Below are 21,882 nucleotides of genomic sequence, written 5' to 3' on the forward strand. Positions count from 1 at the left end.
AGGTGCTGGGGTGTAGGGAGATGGTTACACTGGGAGGTGCTGGGGTGTAGGGAGATGGTTACACTGGGAGGTGCTGGGGTGTAGGGAGATGGTTACACTGGGAGGTGCTGGGGTGTAGGGAGATGGTTACACTGGGAGGTGCTGGGGTGTAGGGAGATGGTTACACTGGGAGGTGCTGGGGTGTAGGGAGACAAGGTTACACTGGGAGGTGCTGGAGTGTAGGGAGATGGTTACACTGGGAGGTGCTGGGGTGTAGGGAGATGGTTACACTGGGAGGTGCTGGGGTGTAGGGAGATGGTTACACTGGGAGGTGCTGGGGTGTAGGGAGACAAGGTTACACTGGGAGGTGCTGGAGTGTAGGGAGATGGTTACACTGGGAGGTGCTGGGGTGTAGGGAGATGGTTACACTGGGAGGTGCTGGGGTGTAGGGAGATGGTTACACTGGGAGGTGCTGGGGTGTAGGGAGACAAGGTTACACTGGGAGATTCTGTGGTGTTGTTAGCACTCCCAGCTTGAGGGAGACTGCAGACTTCTCTGCAAATGAAGGCTTGCTCTTTGTTCATTAGGACCGCAGCTTAATCTACTAAGACGTACTGAGGGTAAATCTCAGAATGTACTCTTAAAAGGACATGGTGTCTCACACAGTTAAAACTATTGCTTCTGGAATAGATATTGCTGACAGGCACAGAAAGACAGGGGAAAAAAAGAAACCTTATCCCTCCTGAGGGAAATTGCATCACTGGCTGTTTTTTGGACCAAAAACAGAGCCCTTGAATGACATCAAAAAACTACAGTGCCCCACATTACACCTAAGAGACTAATTCTACCTTCATTGGATTTTCTGATTTATATTTCTGCCATATTCTTATGCCTCTTGTAACACACTACAGGTTGTGAGAATTTTCAAAATGTAACAATATAAGAACAGATCTGTGACTGGCATCTGAACCACATGAATAGGTGGACTTTCTCCGTGGGGTTTAACTGTTTTTTAACTTTTACATGTTTTTCTGAGGAAATGGTCATAGTACACTTTTAATGCATCTGATTTAATTTTTGGCAGTCAGGTAGTGTGAGAGTTTTATGGACTAGACCTGAGTCTACCTCTAAGTGACCTAGCACACACTGTAGAAGTTGCTCCAGTTGCTCCAGTCCAGAAGTGAATCCTTGCTTCTGCCACCCTGCTGTTGGGCTGAGTGAACGACAGAGGCCATGTGTTGAGAGTGGGCATGCTCTGAGCAACACGTGTCTGTTGCATCTTTGGCATGATGTTTGAACTGGGTCCATGCTCCCTCCCACCCAACACCCCCACCCTTCATCCCTCACCCCCTTCCACATGATGCTGTGGAAATCCGGGCTTCGTCCAAGTGCACTTTTTGATTAATGCCCTGGAAAGTTGGCCAGCCGGCCTTTTCCATGTGCTCAGGCTCCTCCGAAGCAGAGAATGCCGGAACGTCGGCCTGGGCCTCGGCACTCGTGTATTTTTAGAGCGATGGCTCTGAGGACCAGGTGGCCCCGTCCTCACAAATCCGTCTACAGTGTTTGATAAATAAACCATGGTGAGGTACTGAGTGCGTTTCAAGTCTGACCTGGTTGTGCTGGTGGAGTGGGCTGCTTTTTGCTCTTTTTGAATGCTGCCAAGTATTTGCTTATTAACAAAAGCTTGCAGAATTTACCTCCTCATTACCTCATCTCATGGGTTTTGTTGAGCTTTCCTGTTGGATAGAAGCATGCCTAACCCCAAAACTGTATAACATTATAGTCGCTTGTTCATCTGCTTCATTTGCCAAGCATCTTATGCTGCACTGAGGTTGTCTGCCTATTTATCTGTCTTGACTTTTCTGTGAATACTGCTTATAGTCACACAATATGCTGATGTAATGCATGCTTCTGGGTATCATGGTGCATGCTTCTTAAAGTTGAAATCCCTTGTTTTCTTCTCCCTGGGTTATGTTAATGAGATTTTGACTAATATCCAATTATCATTTGTTTGGTTTGCTCATGAGATTATGCTTATACTATTCTCTAATGGACTGTCAATTGCATAAGATAGTATGTGTATGCTTGTACCATGTCAGTGGATTTGCGTTGTGTAATCATAACTGCATTTTGGCGTACGCATTTGCGGGCTCCACCAGCATGTAGACCAGTGGAGCAAAACAGGAGACACATGATGGAGACGTTCCATTTACTCATGTTGCAATGATGATGCAACCCAACCTGCATACAATCTTAGGTTTACACAGTCAGACCTACACTCAGTTCCAGCTGTCTTGAAGTACGCAAAAGCATCTGGACCTGTCACATTTTAACAGTCAAATTGAGCTCCTGATTGGTTTCTGTAAAATACAATAGGATCCTGCTACATATAACTGACAAGAGAAAATCTATTCTGTACTATTTATGATCTGGACTAAAGGACACTTTACAGACAAATATCAGCTTTTACAAATACTCAAATGATGAGAAGTGGTAGCCAATTTGCACACAGTACTAAAACCATGAAGCTGGGGTGTGTCTAAGGGCCTCATGTACAAAACTTTAAGCACCCATCCCCTGCCTTTCCTCTAACAACCCAACAGGGATGTTTTTTAATTGTTAAATGGTTGAGGATGGCCTTGGCTTAGGGTTTAGGTGAGGTAGGACAATTACAGTGTGATAGGACTGGGAGTGGGGCTGGGATATGCCGAACCCATCAGGAACATACTGGAGCAGCATACAGAACTGAGCATGACTTTTTGCAGTGAGTTATGACACAGCTCTTCAAATCTGACAACCCCCATCATCTAAAAGCTTGTCTCAAGTGGCTGCCTATCTGTTCACTGTATTACACTGAAACACAGTAACTTAAAGTCTTAAAGTTACCTTGGCTGGTAAAATTTCCCCTTCAAAATTTGGAGTGTGGCCCAGCATTTCAGTATAAACATTAGCAAACAAAAGGAAGGAAAAAATTATCAAATTACTGACATCATAATTAAATGTAATAGCTCCCCATGCTGTGTCAGATCCAATCTGAATCCAGGAGAGGCCAAATAACCAACTCTTATGTGTTAGGGTGATACTTATGAGGTGGGTCCTTTAGAATTGAAGTGAACAAAACTTACTGGACAAACTCCGCTAACATTACATTAAGTCTGCTCAACAAAGAAGGTGTGCCGTGAAGAAATGAGAGCTCAAAATCAGCTACAAGATCATGCTGAAATCAACTAACAACCATTTTGAAATAAATTTACTAAACAAATGCAAGATGCTGTTTCTTCTTTGATGAGAAGTTTGGTTAGAAGTTTCAAATTCCTAAAACAAGAATCAATATTCAAATGTTATTCATTCAAATTTGAATGCAACATTCAAATTAAAATGTTAGAGAGTAATCATAAAGAGTTTGATTTAGAGCAATAGTATTATTTTTCAAAACACTAATTGCTAACATACTTTATATTACCACACTGCATTTTAGTTGTACTTAAGTAACAGTCTAGCCACAATCTTTGTTTATTAAAACACTTTTTTTGTCATTGTTTTTAATTATTTTTTTACATAACAGATACCACTTCTGCCTATGTGCCTTTTGTACGGTGGCCATGAAGACCCATTGCAAAGCAAATGAAGATAGTGCTGCACAAAGCAAATTCATCAAAATGAAAACTTTCAGAAAGGCAGTGCAAACTCAGAAAATGCAAGAGACTTCAGAAATGCTGCAAATCCAGCTACAACACCCCGGAAGTGTTTCGAGACCAGCAGTTACTGAGTAGTTGATATAAAAAAAATAAATAAATATATATATATATATATGATTCTCACTGTTAGATTGTTATATTGGTTAGGCTGATACAGAATGAACCACTGACCTATTCATGCTCTGCATTCTGGCATATTTACTGTTTCTAGGTTGTACAGGATGCAGCCTTAAAGAGCACTGATAAAAAGCCCATTTCACAAGACTAAGTATTAATATCTTAATATCTTAATATCTAGTTAGCTACAGTCAGAGTGTGTTACTAATTTACAGCATAGGCCACATTTTCTTTCAAGTTTGATAGTTTTAAGCTGTTCAGTTGGTTTATTCTTACTATAGTCTCTGAAGTGTGGTGTTATTACATGCATCCAAAATATGGTTTGAAATCAATAACACTCTAAATGTCGGTATATAGGCAGAAACGGAGTTGTATTAGACAGTATATTAGGTTGAACTAGATTGTAAAATAGTAACACTAGCTAGCTAGTCAGTCAAGGTCAGGTTTATATTTGTGTTAAATGGGATTTTGTTTTATTAATGTACTTTAAAGCTGCATTCTTTGCAACCCAGCAGTAGCAAAACATGCAAGAATATGGCAGTTGTTCATTCTGTTCATTCAAAACTGTGGGAATGAAAATATAAATTTCTTGTCACTAGCTGCTAGGTTGTCCATCCCCTTTGTGACACAGTTCCGTTGTGTTGTGACTGGATTTCCAGCATTTCTAAAGTTGTAGGTGTTTTCTGAATTTGCACTGTGTTTCTGGAATGTAGCACCTGTGTTGTAATTTTGTTGTAGGCACGGTGGGTCTTCCCGGTCACCAAACGTTTGAACCCAAAATATATCCTGTTGAAGAGAAGTTGAGGAAGTAACCAGAGGAGGTTTCCCCTACCAGTTAATGCATACATCTGGGGGCTCAGTTAGTGCCCTCTGTGATCCTTGTGGGTAAAATTAGCAACTGTTTTGTGCTATAACTGTTTTATAAGGGAAATTATGTTACCCCAGGAGTTGCAGGGTAGGACTTCTTCCTGCTCTCAGATGTAATCTGTTCACAGGTTCTTTTTCTGTGGTCCAGTTGTTGACTATTATTCACTTTTTGATACTATAGTGCATATCTCATTTATTTATTTATATCTCATCTATTTATTTTTGATTGTTTTTGCTTTGCATATATGAGATAGTTCTACACCTTAAAGCACATACAAGGGCCAGCTCCCATCACTGGTGCTGATGTTGAAATTATTTTACTTACCCTCCCTCTGGAATCTGACACACACACATAAGTAGTATGGAATGTATATGAGCGAGTCAAGCAAGAAGGGATGATGTTATATGTTAAACATGTTATATAGTCAGACAGAACACCTGAACTAGTGAATATGTAAGGGATTTATGCTTGGAGGAGCATGTACAAACAATTTGTAGAAACAGTACCCTTTGAACAAAAATGGGTTTGATCTAAGTCGATCCTATATAGATTGTCAGTGTATAGCAATATCAACTCAAACGCATCTGTCAAAAGCCACACTCACTTATGCATTGTGTTTGTGAATCAGTTTGTGATTTCGTTTGGAAAAAACAGTTTTGTTCCCACTTCAACACATCAAATTTCTATCTCTAATCTACACTGTACTGAAATGTCCTTTCTTGTTCTTGTGGGTATTGGTATGAAGACTTGGCCATGCCTTCATTAATCTTTTTCACATTACTTCATGCAAGCTAGCTTTTCACATGTGCAGTCACGATTCTGGCTCGGTGTGCAGTGGCTGCAGGGACGGGAATCCCCTTCCTTGGCATAATGGAAGAGTCCTGCGAGGCCTGAGGAATGTCTGTAGAAAGCTGGGTAATTAGGGGAGGCCTGATTCCTGCAAATCATTGGCCGTATGTTGACTCAGCTGGCGTTGCACATGCCCCGCGCCACGGGCAGGGGGCTTGCCATGGCGACGGGGCTCCTGCACTTTGATGGCTTGGAGCAAAATGGGAGGCAGTAAGCATGTGCTTAGAGCAATTTTTGCTATCTAATTTTTGCTAGGTAATAGATGTTCATTTTTATGAAAGTGGCTGTTGGATGTTAAAATGACAATACTCAGGTATTCATGACAAAGCAAAGCTCTGAATACTGCTGCTGATGGTATCCATTTCCTAAAAAGTAGGCCTTTAGTATTAGCAAGTAGTGACCGGTTGATTACGAATAATTGACTATTTTTGAATGGCTTCATGAAATTAACAATGTGAACTGATTCACCCCATTACAAAGATCTGGCTCAGTTGCACTATGGAAGCTTGATTTGAAAGGATCCAAGGTTCTGATGATAGCTTATGGTCTCACCTTTCCATCAGCTGCAACAATTATTCTTATTAAAAATTACTCAAACACATCTAAAGTTGTATGTCATCATGTATTTCACCAGCCATCACTGGACTCACAACAGCAGAAGTTCATTGTTCATTTTATCTGAGACTGAAAAAGCCTCAGTTACAATTTAACATAAGTGTCAATCAATGTGGTGATGGCTATAAATATCAATATATATCAATTTCAAATGTCAAATTTCTGAAATGTAAATGTAAACAAGCAATGTAAACATGAAATTCAGTTAACAGTTAGTCACAAGATAAGCACTAGTTTCAAGATAAGGCAAGACAAGTTTAGTATTAAAAAGTATTAAATAATAAAACTTGTTACATCCTGAGAACTGCTACCCAAGGAAGGCTTTTGCAAAAAAAACCAAAAAACGATTTATATAAATTAAGAAAATTACTGATTTGAATAGAATATATAACAACATAAAAAAATTGATTTGACAATATTATATTAATAAGATTAATGCAATTGATCAAACAAATTACAAATGGAAAGTGTCAAAATAAAAGTGCAAATAAACTGGGAATTAAAATACTAAAAATCAAAAATGCTAAAAGAGTATCATGATAAAAATGAAAATAAAGGCTAAGAATGAAAATAAATAAAAGTGCATTGTAGTGATGAAAATTACAGTGCAGTGCTAGGCAAATTATTTCTGTTTGGATGTAAAAATGATTACATTTGGGGCATATCTAACATCGGGAAGGTTATTTCAGCTTTTGAAGCATAATGACTAAAATATGGCTTTTCATTATTGGTTCTAATTCTAGGTACTGTTAACTGACCAGTTCCCAGTGATCTGAATGATTAGTTATTACTAGAGGCCTGTTATTATTACTCTTCAAATAGATCAGAGATGTATTTTGGTCCTAGGCCATTGAGCGATTTATATACAATTAGACATCTGTTAGAATTGGTAGCCAGTGTAAGAATTTGATAATTGGAGTAATGTTGCCAATGTTCTTCTGGTAAGCTTCCTGCCACCTGCATGTTCAGTAAGTGGTAACTACTTAACTGTGAACTTGGGAAGCCAGTATAAAGACCATTGCACTAGTCCAGCCTGATGCAAATAAAGACATGAATTTGTGTCTCTAGGTCCTGCTTTGACATTAAACTTTTAAACTAGGTGGTAAAAGGCTGACTTTGCTACTGACCTTTAGACTTCAAGGCTCTGGTGTCAAGATGAACACCAATCTTAAGTCTTTGCTCTTTATTGTCAAACATAATATGTAGAAAAATTTTCAATTATTTTAAATTACCTTAACTATAATTGAGAGATTTGAAATAGGGTCTATAAGTATATATGTTTACAATAAATATCCTCTCCTCACTGTGCCTGCTCAATATTCATAGTTAAGCTACATAAAACTGTATATACACAGAAACATTTAGGTCTGTGGATTTAGGAAACAGTTAGAAAATGCTTTGCTCCTTACATGTCAAACACATTAAAATGTCAATCACACTGAAGAATCAAAGTAGACTTTACAAATCAAGCACAGTTTAAAACAGTTCACTAACTTGAACCTTTTTGTTACATGAGTGTAAAGTTTACGTTTTATTGATCAAGTGGTATGTAAACATGCAAAATGAATATTCATAATTAATAAAATTATGGCTAATAATGAACTCTCTTTATACCTATCCAAGCATGCTGGGAAAACGAGTTTGCTATATGAACTCAATTAAACTGGTATGTTACCACGTCCCTTGAGTTTTCATTTGAAAAGACCTGTTTAGTATCCAGTGATTCCCTGGTCAGGAAATTCTAGTGAAAGATGATGAAAGCCAAGGTTCAGTGTCTGGTTAGGACTAATGTGTTTGTAAGAAACCTCTTGTTAGGCAGGCTGGGAGGTAGGCTTCTCTTCAATGTCCCTACTTAGTATTTAACTAGCTAACTAGCACCACTTGCTACATAGGTTGATTTGAGGGGCAGTCTATATGGGCAGACATAAATGTTAGGCAGGAACCATAACAACCAACTTGATACTACTATATTCAGTTACACTATACCGGCTTCCTGTGACTATGATGTGGAACACAGAGTAAGCTCAGATTTGCATTCAATAAACCATCTTACAAAGGAGCTTGACCATAATGTGACTGCTTTTTGTTTTTTTCTGGGAAATACATTGACTGTGAGAGTTTTTCTCTTTCTAAATCTCAGTGGTGAAATGCTGGAATATATAAGTGGAATCATATTGTCACGATTAGCTATGGTTTCCCTGTCTCATGTCATTGTTACATTTTCTCCATTCCTGTTCCAGTTCTTATTTTGTTTTTCACTGTCTCATTTAAATCACCTGTTCCTTTTTATTTCTCATTCATACTTGTACATATATACCCTGCGCTTGTTCAGTCTTGTTGCTGGTCATTGTGAATTCTTACCTTGTTTGTGTTGCTGTTTATTATTGTTAGTATGAGCCTGTTAGTCCCATCCTCTGCTTGTGTAAATTGTGTTCATTATTGTAGTCTTTTTCCCTTTGGCTGTGTGGGCTTTGTTTCTTTCTCCATGTGGGCTCATTTACCCTGGTTGTTCTAACGACTGATTGTGGATTTGCTCCTAATAAATAAGTGACAGACCTAGTGAAAAAAAAAACCTTGCCTAATTTAAGATTTGTAAAATACAGAGTTAACGTAAGTGTTATTACTCACATCCCATTCACTACCGATAGCCTGATGACTCTCTCAACATCAAATCATACAAGCAAAAATAAAATTGTTGAAAAATTTCTGCATATTTCTGCATATTTGAGTGCAATTAAACCAAACATATCCAGAGATATTTTCTTTTTATGCACAAATCTTAATAACAATCTTAAGACATCAACACTACTTTGGTCCCCAGTCCTCAATCGCTGTAAGACTATCCCATAATTCCAAGCAAATCATCTGGAACAGATGAACAGACATGAATACAGTGTGCTGAGTTACTTTGTGACTGTGACAGGGCTGCAAGAATTCCCAGTGTGTTTCATGCCTCCTCTCTTGCATAAAATTCAGGAAGAGGTGTTCCCATGATCCTAATCTTGATAAATCAATGTCGAATCTGTTCTATGCTTTGGAGTATGAACTTTTAGAGACCCAAGCCTGAGAGGCATACAAGGATAACAGTCCCATAATTAGTTCCATTAAGCCCAGCCCTGTGATTTCTCAGTCTTGATTTTCTATGTTATTTCGACCTGATGAGGGGTCAGGTGCGTATGCGAGTGCTTTTCTCTCTGATGACATGCAAGAATGTGCCCCACAGAAACCTGAGCAAAAAAGGTATCACATTGATTTCACACTACTGATTTGCTAGTTCTGAGAGAGCAGGAAAGTGAGAGAACACAACATAAAATATTTTTTAGGAAGTTGCAACTATATAAACCACATAGTGTTTATTTGTTTGTTTAGTGCTTGTGAGTGAAATCACATTTCTCAACAACATAAATATTTGCTCTGCAACACCACTAGCTATGCTAACCACAACATGTTTCCTTTTGCTAACATGCACCAAAAACAGACTTCTTGTTTCAGGTAAGGCACTGGTCTGAGTAGAACTAAACCAAAAGAGTACAACAATGTATTGGGGCTGGCTATAGCCCACTGGTGAACTCCATCCTGCTTGTAAGTAGAATAGTTAGATAATTAAACTCAAACTGTGCAGGACTGGACATTGTGTACCCTGACTTTGATTAGTTTCCATTAACAAAGCCCTTGTAAATAGTGAATGTTTATATTGCTTGCTGATGCATAATTTGTTGAGTCTGATCTGCTTGGCATCTTCTTAAATCCTCCCTTATCTGATCTAATGAACAGAGCTGCAGTGTCTACTTTCACCAGTCCCACTTAGACATCACTGCATACTTATGCACAAGAGGGCTTCAAATATGGAAAGTGCTGACTGGCACTTTTTTGCTATGGGAAAAACCCAGCAGGTCCGGGAAAGAGACTGGACCTGTGGTTTCTTCTAGAGAGCTCGATCAAAAATCCATGTTTCCTTATTGAAGTCCTTTTTGTCAGGTTTCAGTACTTACATCAGAAGAAGACATTTTCACCACACTCAGTGTTCTGCAAGCTAAAGCAAAAACTTGTGAATGAACTCCATTGACTACACAAGAAATTCTGTATAAGGGGTTTCCATTTCCCAGGTGAAGTCTCATTGCATTATAAAAATTTGTTAATTAAACTGATTCTGTTCACTGAAAAAAAGAAGATGAGAGAGATTGGCAAATCCTATCTGTTTGTGGTTAGTTGATATATAATATAAAATGGCTGTCTTGTATTTGAAACCTGCTTGCAGTTCCCTATAGTGTGATATCTGCTTCCTGTTCAGAGGTGCAACACACTGAGGCAATACATCCAACCTCAGAGTTGGTGCCATCATGGAGACATCTTGTATGTCTAATATTGACTGCTCCTAGGAAGGGAAATACCAGGGTTGAAAACTGTGGTAATACTGTGTATGGAGTTAAATCATGCGTTAAAGCACATGTTCATATTAGTCACGGCCATCTTTGACTAATCACAAGCCCCTAAGGAGGGTTTTCCACATCTGTGCTTCCTTTTTGTTCATATATCATATTGGCCTTGAGGATTGCTCAAGTAATCTGAAAGAAATGTGAGCTTTTACCTCTCTTGTGTCAGAACATATTTAGCCTATATATTAGGTTTCTTTAAATCATCAGCACCACATCTTAAACAATATCATTCTACCAGATGGCATTATTCACTTTCTCCTTGAACTGCTGTCTGGAACACTGTGCTGTCCATATGGTCAGGAATTAAGAAGATTATGCTCCTTCTACTGTCCAAAACCACCTTCTGAACTACACTTTACCAACTACTTCAAGATTAAGTAGTCTATGTACCTTATAAAAGATACAGAGCTTTGGTCAGCCTGGCAAAAGTGTTCTTTGGACACAACACCTGTTTCCAGAAAAGTGAACTATTGTGGCATGATTTAAAGAGAGAAATGGAAATGGTGTTATACAAGGGAATACTGGAAACTCTTTGGTAAAAATGTTTCAGACCTAAGTACATTGCTTTAAGGCTCAGAGAATGTTATAGGTTACATTTGTTGTATTTCATGTAAAAACCTTTGGTTTAAAGGCTACTATTTTGAATATGTTATGGTCTTCAAAGCTATGTAATTGCTGTCAGTTCGAGTCAGGTAATCTGGACCTTTTGTTGTAACTCCACAAAGTAAAGTTTTCTAAGGGCATAGACAGCTGCTAGTTTTCTTGGGCCATGTGCAGCTGGAGGGCATTCCACTGAAATCAATGCTTCACTTTAAGCCTATTTATGTATTTTTGACAGGTTGCAGTGAAAGGAAATTACTTGGCAAACAATCAAATTTACACAATTTTCTTCTTACTTACACACACCCTTTTTTCCTCTTTTCTCAAGAAGCTAATTCACCCAAAACCTTTTTCAGAAATTGTGCAAATTTGATTTTTTTTTTTCAGAACAATTCCTTTAATAGGGATAATTTATTTCTGTGTGAGAGGATTATTAGATGCCCCTGGATTCCATACAAATAAAGTCGCAATTGCATGAACATGATGCTTAAACACTAGTTTTAAGGTTAAATAATTTGTAACTTTTAATATGAAATGGGTCAGGCGAATTGTTACTAATGTGCAATTGTGTGACCCCTATGTTTCACTATCACACCATTCCGCACAGCCAGTTGTAACTCTACTCACTGAGGTAAAGAAGAATGGCTGACGAAGGAAGTGCTTCTCTGTGGCCGTGATAAAAAAGAGCTGAAAATCAGACAGTCTTGAACTGTGGCTGGAAAGGTTTCATGACCACTGGTTCCTGTATTTTTTTAATGGAGTTCTGTCATTTGATTTAACTCCAGCACTGTCGATCGGTTTGTTGTTTGCCTCATGGTTTAGTGTAGCTGAAAAGTATAGATACATGAGAGAGCACTGATCTGATCACCACACATTTCCATCACAGGCAAGCCCCATGATTGTTTATCCTACTTTCAGCCTCTCACCTGTGAAAACTTTCCCTCCTAAAGTTTGCTGTCTTATATTCATACTGTGAGTTGCTGTCTGAAGAGGACAGAAAAGGTCATGGTAGCAACTGAGAACAGGGTGCCTGCCATTATTGCCTATCCCAGGTAGACAGAAAGCCTTGCCAAAATAAATTCTGAGCTCATGCAAATGGGGTTTGTCACCCCCCTTTTCAGGAGCTCTGCAGATACAATGGCTCTCTAGGCTCTTGCAAACCTGCCATCTGTCTGTATGAATGGATCAGGAATGAATATCTGGACATAACTGCTGAAATCATTACTTTTTAAGTAAAATTTGCTATATCACTTCTTATTCTGTATTACATGTCAATACATTGCAATACAGAACCAACATTAATACATAAAGAATTGACATTTCATTGAGGTATAAGCTGGTTATTAATAAATTAAAGAAATTCAAATGTATCTCTTGGATTAATTATCATTTTTGATAAGTTGTTATGATAGTTCACCGACTGGGATGAAAAGGCTAGATCACACCATATTTATTTTAAAGGTACATTTGTAACAAGGAGGAGAAATATTTTCCTTCATTTTTATGAGCCTGTTCTCCCACCATATGGAATAAGTTATTTGGTTCTTCTGTCTTTAATTCACGGTGTCAGGCGTATAGACACAGCCCTGCAACATATTGCTGTTGTTCTACTTCAGAAGCTTAGTGTGGCATGCAGACCTTCCCCTACTGTCTCGCCAGACAGTCTCAGAGGCTTTCCGCGTGAATACCGAGAAGGAAGTGCAAGTTTCTCTTGCCATGAAATGATGGAAACACTAACCATATGCTTCCTCTGATTATAGACATAGATGGCTTGCTTGCAGCAACAAATACCAAAAAGGTAAAGTGGTGAGAGAGATTTCTGGAACATTCTGAAATTCTTGGTGCCAATTACTTAATGACCTTAAATGGTGCCACTTATTAGTTTGCATTTATTTCAAACACTTACTTTATGTCCCAGGACTTTTCCATCAGTCTAGATATGTTGAAATAGTTTTTCTGTTTAGCAGGATGTGCCTTAAAACATTTTCTCCAGGTTGCAGCAAGGAGGTTAAAATGAAACATTTCCACACATAGAAATACTTTCTTGCCAAACATTATATAATTAATTTTGGAAAGTGCATAGGAACTTCAACCAATCATTATTTACCTCACTGTAATGACACTGCACATAGACCCACACTGATTGTTCCCAGTTGTTGCTGGGAGACAAGGCTTCTGTGTGTGTACACAAATCTAATGGAGCACACTTGGCCATACATTTTCTGCAGATAACCTAAACAGATTTCCAGAAATATTTGTATGATGTTCACTACTAAACCAGATAGACCAATACTATAGCGCATAGCCCAATACTGTCTATTGCCTGTAAATACCTTCCTGCTGTTGGTTGTGATGGAATATATGATTCTTGTTATTTCTGTGGGAGGATTATGTAATTCCTGGATGGATTATGCATTTTTCCTATCTTTGCTCTCCAAATTTGTAGGCTCTGTTCAGATTTGTTCTGTCCCAGAGGATTAGAGCTATGAGGAAATTTGACAGTGATATAGCATAGCATATAGTGAACTGAAATATTCAGTTCAATAATGAAAATGCAGTTGGCTGTCCTGGTGGGTCATGGTATATAGTATTAGATTTCATTGAGATTTGAGAGCAAGCCAACCTGGCAGCAATGTTTAGAAATAGATTCACCAGGTGCAATTAGAGACAGGGGTTTGTCTCTCCAAAGAGCTTTGGTGTCTGTGTTCTTGGGAAAGCACAATCTGCCAAATACTAGTTTTTGCACAGACCCCCTTTTCTCTTATAGTCAAGTAACTGTAACATATAATGTAATATACAACTTATGAAGACGGTGATTTATGCCAATTCCCAAAACACAGTTTATACACTTATTCACAGTGCTTTTGTTTACAACCCAGTTCTGTGACCCAAGCTTCTGAGAGTCATGTGGATTGCATCTTACTTGTATAGAAGCTGTATACTTCTACTATTTCGGAGGCACAGTGTTTGTTTGTGGGTGATACAGTGGTTAGTGCTGTTGCCTCACAGATCCTGTAACCTGGGTTTCGTTCCTGGCTTGACTGTTGCCTGTGGGGAATTTGTACATTCTCCCTGTGCCTGAGTTACTCTAGTTTCCTCCCAAAGGTCTGGTTGCTGTAAATTGGTCTGGCATGGGTGTCTGTGCCCTGTGATAGACTGGTTCTGTTTCCAGGGTAGGTTCCTGCCTTGTGTCCTATGATGCTAGGATAGGCTTTCTAACCTTGATTTGGCTTTGGTTTGACTCAAATCATCACTACACAGGTAATGTAACTTGTCATAGCATGTATTTTAAATTAACTACAGTATGTACAGCACACATGTACATTTAAAATGAGCAGTTACAATAAGAACATTGTCATTAGCACCACAGTAAACCTTTTCATCTTTAGAGCTTAAAAATCACTGAATAGCCATTAGACAGACATACATATTACACAATACACTCAAAGAACAATAAAACAAAACAGTGGCATGTTATAAAAATATATATATATATATTGACTGTGTGGACTGATCAACAGTTCACTGAGTCTTATAATTATTTTGCTATTTTATACAAAAAGTGCTGAACAGTTTTCTAGGTAATTGATATTATTCCATTAATAGGCAAATATCACATCATAGGTCACCTGACGTCCATTGTCCCATGCATACAGCATACGGTCTTTTGGGTTATAATCGATTTGTGTGGTGTAGGTGTAGTTGTTTACAAAAGGTAGCCATGGCACCATTTGGGTGTGTGTGTGAGTGTCGAAAGCATAGGAGATGTTGGCGTTCATGTGTTCGTAGCTGTCCACAGCATATAGCACGCCGCAGATGACGAAAGAGTTGCCGTAGGTGTTCCTCCTCAGGCCAGTCCTCCAGGCATTCTCCTTGTGCAGGTCATATGGGTTGAGCTTGTTGAGGACGATCACCTCCTGGTGGAAACCTTCCTCATCTAGGGCCGGGTATAGCATCCACAGGCCACTCTCATCCACGGCGAAGTCGATGTCCGAGTGTCCCCGCCACCTCCACGGAGCCTCCTCCTCCTCAAACACGGCATCATGCAGGGTTGTCCAGGCGGCCACGTAACGGAGGCGCAGGTCGAATCGGATGATGTCACGGGAGAAAGCCCGGTTGTAGTAGAACGCACCATTGTAGACCACATGACCAGTGCCAATCCAGTTGTAGGGGAGTTTATAGGAGTTGGTGAAACGGCCTGGGAAAAAAACAGACATCTGTATCAATGTCCACAAAGGCATTACATGAATACTATGACACAAGCACAACTTTCCCAAACCAATGATTTTGCCAGCATGGATTACCTTGCTTGAATGTGTCCATGTCACGGAATTCCAGCAGATTGTTGCCATAGTAATAGTTTGTGACGTAAATGACTTTGCCATTGCCTTTTGGATCCTTCATCCAGGCACCTTCATTACGGCCGTAAGTGTTGCGGGTCACAGGGTCACCTATAGTTGCTAAAGTGTCTTTGCACACACCTACAAATTGCAAGGCCACAGAAATAAGTGTGGCAGCAATGCCAGTATCTTTTTTTAATATATATATATATATATATTTGAAAAGTAAGTGGTCAAATGTATATCATAATATATGAAACCTGCATTCAAATTTACCAGAATTCTTTGGAACCTCTGTGGCTGCTTCAGCAGGCCCTTCATCCCAGGTAATACGAGATTTCACTGTGTCTCTTTTCGCCATGGCTGTGAAATTTGATGATGGTTTTTGGACTGTAGGAGGGCCAGTGATGGATGCAACGTTGTTGGTGGCCACTGCCTGGATGGTGGTGGTGGTTGAGGTTGTCAAGGCAACCAGCACTGTAGGGCTGGTTGCAGTCAGCTCAGTGGTTTCCCTTGGCTCTGGTTTAGGCTGCTCTGTCACAGTGAGCACACTTGCGGCGGTTGGTCCATTTGGAGCATGAGTGGGTTTGTTGACCTTCTGGGAGCTGGAGCTTGGCTCGAGCACAGAAGCCACGATGGCTGTGGTTTGATAGCCGGTGGCTGGGGTGGGGGCAGAAAGCTTCTGCTTGGGGATCTGGTCTTGTATTATTAAATCCACTGAACCGTCACCACTCACGACATCATCTGGTGCTGTTGTGCATGGGAAGAAATGTGCTAGAAACACTTAAAAAAGATTTGAAGGTCTTCATCTACAACACATTCAGTGTGTCTCATTTTATAAGCCTGCACATGAAGTTTGTTTATACATCCTAAAAATTTGGTACACAGAAGCGTCTCCTTAGACAAGGAGCCTCTCCGTACTAAATAAGTCAATAAGTAAGGGTTTGATTATGTTAGCTGTGTTTGTTGTACTGTAGCATAAAGCGCTTTATGGGAGTCCTTGGTGATTTTAGCCATTGCTATGATTTCTGTTCTATCCTAACTCCCAACACACATAAGGAAGTTAGACTAGGTTCTTCAGCCCCTGATTACCTGGCCATGATGTGTTGAGAGTTGAAACAGAGCAGGATGTGGCTGAAGGTCCTGAAGAACGGGAGTCTCAACAAACAGCTTAGTTCTGTCAAATGTGTATTGGGTGTTTGTATGTGTCTATGTGTAGCAACCTAACCTTTATGTTCTCCATCTTCATTTTCCACACCATCAGCCTTGTAGAAGGTCACACGCTTGATGCTTATCCCGTTAGGATCTATTTTGGTTCTTTGGTTCTTTGGATTCTGGGCTTCTGGGCCTTCAGAGTGACTCTTCTTTAGCAGAGGCCGATTGGAGCCCTCGTTCCCTACAAACTTCTCTTCATACTTCTTCTGATATACACAGAAGAAAAGGGAAAAAGGAGTAATCATTTCAGTTTCTATTTGGACTGAAAAATATGAATGGAATCATTTGCATAAGTACAGATGAAAGCTTTTTTACAGATGAAAATACAGATGAAATCTTTTTTGTATTATTGATTTAAACTCTCCATTTTGTGGGTTGCAGTAATAGTCTATTTCATGCAATAAGAGGGGAATTTGTGGTGCAGATTAATGCTTTGAATGGGCTTCAGTAAAGCTGCCTTTGATTTAATAATACAGTATCGAGAGGTCTGCCAGGCTGACGCAGCAAAGTGGGAAAAAACTTTCCACAGAGCAGGAGCTTAGCGTGGTACTCTGAAAGGCCAATTCAGAACTGTACCCTTTTTGAATCTGATCCCATATATGTGTGTGTATCTGGAAGTTACACTACCTGTTTAGGTTTAGAGTCTTGTAATATACTGGCAATCTGCCTGCATGTAATGTATATGGTCTATAAAACCTTGTATGTGTTTAGGCTTAGTGGTTTGTGTATGCAGCTTGCAGCATGTGTATATGGGTTCAGCACTTAATTCAGTAATTTGTATCACTCAAAAATGGCTTATGGAAAACAATGGGCTTGACTCATTCCAGTGGGAATTTCATGATTACTTTATAATTTCAGTATAAATTGCTAATTGAGAAGTAAACAAAAATCACTTTCTTTTGATGAATTCCATTTTATTGTACAATTCTATAGAAACCTGGCAAGTCAGAACTGGTCACAATTGGGCTCTCGAGTGGTGGAACAGAAACAAGCATTCACCCTATCATTGTGGGGTCACTGGTTTGAGCCCTGAGGCTGCTATAACCATCTGTGGCCAATAGTGCAAGGGAGCAAGATTGGTGCTGCTCTCTCAATGTGAGGGATGAAATGACATTGCCCCCTGTCAATCAGAGCCACACCAGCCAATCGTGGGTGTCTGTATGCTTTTGCTGGTGACGGTTAACACTTTCCTCCCTGTACCACAGCATGGGCTGCAGCTTGAGAAAATGTGGTGCTTGGATTTCGTGTCTTGGAGGAATTCATTGTGTACCTTTCACTGTTGCTACTTGTCATATGAGAAGGGAGAGTTAGTTAAACAGTCTATGGGTGGGAAATGACTAAAGTTGATAGAAAAATGACATATAAAAAAGAAGAGTCTGAATCATTTAAAGCATCAGAAAGCTACCAACATCACAAAAAAAACACCACTCTATCATGGAGGTTGAAGAAGAAAGTAGTGCCAGACCAGAATGGACCATTTTCCATCAAAAGCCCTCATCGATTTGTTTACTGGTTAAAAATACATGCATGGCTTTGTTTACTGTTTAAAAGGTTTTTTTATGCTGAGGTTTTGAAAAACTGGTGGAAATTCACTGAATCAGAATATACAGTATATGTTGCCTTTATTCACTTAAACTCTGAAGTTACATTAAATAAATGCTGAAATGAGTCAAAGCAGTACTCTCTTATATCATTGTAGCAGTTACTGGTGTCGTCCATGCCTGTGCCTACGCTTGCAGATCAATGCCTCCTTCACCTCAGTATTAATGGAAGCTGATATTGGTATATTGTGATTGGGGTCTTTCACAATAATGTCTGAGATCTGCTATTGGTGGATTACAGTGATTGGAATTTACCTCAGTGTCTGAAAGTGTCTGGATGTATGACAGAGTTTGAGATGTACCTCAGTTTATGAGAGCTGGTCTTAATGTATTATAGACTTTAAGATCTAACTCTGTTAGTAAAGGCTGGTCTTGATGTATTACAGACGCTAAGATCTACCTTGGTGAGTGAGGGCTGGTCTTGGTGCAGCATGCTGGGGTTGTAGCTCACCTCGGCATGTGAAAAGGCTGCAGCCGCTTTCTTTTGCAATGACGGTTCCAGCTTGCTCAGCCGCCGCTTCTTCTCCAGGCACTGGTGGGCACGGGACCCCTTCCCCACCCCTACGTCTCCCTTTACACCTCCACGCTCCCTTGTCCCATTGCCAAAAAATGACTGCAGAGAAGAAACACACTCGGCAGCTGTTCATGGGTGGTGGCTCGGCAGAGCATGCTACACTCTGCTACTCTTTACCCAGTGCCAAAACCATAAAGGTGCAGTGATTTCAGTTGCCGTGGCAGATGGTATTGAAAGTGCATAGAATGGTATTTTAATAGGGATGGCATTTTTCAGAACATAAACAGGAAGGCTAATGGCCTGTTATATAAATTAATGGCCCAAGAAAGCAATATTCTATTAAGGTAATGACAGCCCAGTAATGAAAGTTTGCACTTTTTTTTTTTGCACTTTTCTGCCCGACATTAGACTATCCAATCTCTGTATCTTGCCTTCACCTAATGGAAGATCAAACTTAAACCATTTCCACATCTACCTAGCAATGTCTTTTATGTAGACACTAAACAATTTAAATTTCATCTTAATTACTAAAAGTGATCTCTGGGAATAAGAAACATAGAGGAAAATCTGAGAGCATTTACTCTTTCTGTATTGTCCATGCGTTCCAGAAGCTTTGTGGTGACTGAGTGCAGCTTTAACAGATCCATCCCATAGGAAGCCCCCTCAAGTAAGTCCATTATGGTGGCAAGCTATCAAAAGCAAACACTCTCCAGTCAAAATCAGCATAACACTAATGTGAGCAGAGCAAAAGATGACTTTCTGCCAGATTTAACTGCAGTTTGACTACAATTTGAGGAAAACAGAAAAGCACAGGTGACATTTTAGAACCATGCCTTCTGCCCATATCTCCATTCCTCTTTTCAACCCAGTCGGAACTGACGCACCTTGATATTGTTCCCAGCCTCCTGGAGCTTCTTGAATCTAAAGTCCCCTTCACAGGGGTTGAGTGCTGAGGGAGGGGCAATGCAGGCACATTTCTTGCAATTGGGTCCCACGGTTACCGTCTCCACAGTGTAGAAGTCCTCGCGCTTGGCACGTCCCTCCTCGATGCGCTTACAAGCGCTCCTGCTCAGCGGTCTCACCACACATTTACAGTGGCAGTTTGAGCCCTCTGACAAAGTCTTCACTTTGTCATAGTCCCCTAGAAGCTTGAGAGTTAAAACAATTGTTAGATTAACACCCTCGCAGTACAGATGATTGTGAAAGTGAATAGACCCATGTACATTTTATGCAAGTGTTCATTTAATGAATAATGAATTATTTTTTGCTAACAATTTAGTTTGTATATTTAATGTAAAATACATAAATTGGCCATCAGTTAACCAAAAACATTACTCCAGTTCATAATCCTTAGACACACAAAATGCAAATCATCTTCATGCTTTGGAAGTCAGCAAACATAACTTTGCTATATACTCATCAAAACATTAAATGTTCAATTTTGCAACCTTATTTATTTAGGTTAAATATCTTTATTGCCAGTCATTGATTAGGGTTGCCAAATAGTACAAACAACCTTAATTTCCAATTTCATAATCCCGTAAATGTACTGATTGCAGTCAAAGTCATATTACATTACCTGCGTTAAAATGTTTTCTTGGTTGTCCATTTCATCCTCCAGCGTTGCACTGTTTTTCTCTGTCACTTCCGTGGCAGGCTGGCGGTCTTTCGATGTGCTGTTCCCCACACTACTCCATGCCAGCGGTGCGCAGCAGAGCGCGCCGTACCACACCAATAGTAATAGGATAGACGAGGGCATCGTACTGCTGATCCGCACATCCACCAGCTAACGCACACAGCTTTAAAGGCTTCTCTTCTTACTCGATAGTTTCAAAAGCTTAGTGTATTTTTTTTTTACCTTGACCCTCCGTGTTCACATTACTTAATAGTGCCGCAAAGTGTGAAGTGCTCTGGTGACGCAATACAGACCCTACTTGACTTAAAAAATGAATTAATAAATAAACTTTTCTAGTGTTTCGAGGCTGGATGGTTGTGCGTTCGCCTTGGATGGCCGTTGATGAATGGTTATTTTAATGGTCAGCCGTCTGGGATGAAGTAAGTGGGAAGGACCACGCTTCAGCGTTGTAGACAGGGAGGAGTCAATATTATGGATTGCACGGTCATTTGTTTCTGCAGAACAGAAAATTATAAGATAGAGGAGCGAATTGCTATTTTTAAAATGTCAGTTTATTGTCTTATTCTGTATGCTACCACATACTCAGAAGAAAACTATTTAAATATCACCCGTCCGTCCCCGTTTCATTACCTATTTTTTTCTTCCGTAATTTACACACACCAGGGACGATACCGGTCCAGACAGACGGGGGCCAGTATAAACCATTGGCGCCATCTACGGTCACATACGGTCTACGGTCACATAAAAACGCGTTGTCGCCGATGATTTAGTTTTATTGAGCTATTCAATTTTTGCGTCATGGACGCCACCTACCTTTGTGTGATATAATTGCACTTTAATTCATTAAGTCATATAGTACTTTACTTCTTGGTTATCAAATTAAAGCTTTGGGTTCCTTTAGATTTTTATTTTCTGCTTGTGACTTCATATAAACACGTGTCCATTAAATGTAATACATTTAGAGCGCATATATATGAATTCCTTTCTCAGTGTCAAAACATGCAGGTGCTACCATTATGGTAGATTCAGTACAATGAAGTCCATGAGCAGGAAAATTATTTCTGCTCTGACATCTTCAGCCTTGTATAAATTGATTACAGATGTGAATGGTTAGGTAGCATGCAATGTTCATATGTAGGTAAATGCATAAATGATTAAACAATGTTTCAGGTGAAGTGTGTGTGCATGGATAGGTCACAAGATGTTACTGCAGCTAGACCTGTCTTGCATGTGCCAGATGTACATCAATAAAAAACTAAAGGTTGCCTATGCAAATCCTTAGCATTCACTAGAAGCCTACTGTGGCAGAGAATGACATGTTAAAACACACATCCTCATCATTTTACCTCTTTTGCACAGATCAGCAAGGTGAGTTTCTGTTTCTGTTGGGCATGGTTGGATCACTATAGCTTGG

The 21,882-nt window shown here is 39.7% G+C and overlaps 1 protein-coding gene across 3 annotated transcripts; it reads right to left on the reverse strand.

Moving 5' to 3' along the window:
- Positions 1–14,429: 14,429 nt before the first annotated feature.
- Positions 14,430–20,838, reverse strand: olfml2bb (olfactomedin-like 2Bb). Of its 3 annotated transcripts, none has more exons than XM_035534435.2 (8): positions 20,412–20,838; positions 19,717–19,980; positions 19,414–19,521; positions 18,770–18,931; positions 16,731–16,920; positions 15,779–16,252; positions 15,467–15,643; positions 14,430–15,360 (listed from the first exon to the last, which is right to left on the reverse strand). In XM_035534435.2, the coding sequence occupies exons 1-8, from the start codon at positions 20,589–20,591 to the stop codon at positions 14,762–14,764; spliced, it is 2,154 nt and encodes a 717-aa protein (XP_035390328.1). In that variant the 5' UTR covers positions 20,592–20,838; the 3' UTR covers positions 14,430–14,761. The 3 variants fall into 3 exon arrangements, with proteins under 3 accessions (XP_035390328.1, XP_035390327.1, XP_081556440.1); XM_035534434.2 differs by having other exon boundaries at positions 16,731–16,923; XM_081700314.1 differs by having other exon boundaries at positions 16,731–16,923; positions 18,719–18,931.
- Between the last annotated feature and the right edge of the window lie 1,044 nt (positions 20,839–21,882).

The sequence above is a fragment of the Electrophorus electricus genome, chromosome 17 (assembly GCF_041902795.1).
Source record: "Electrophorus electricus isolate QZ-2024a chromosome 17, ASM4190279v1, whole genome shotgun sequence".
NCBI classification, from domain to species: Eukaryota; Metazoa; Chordata; class Actinopteri; order Gymnotiformes; family Gymnotidae; genus Electrophorus; species Electrophorus electricus.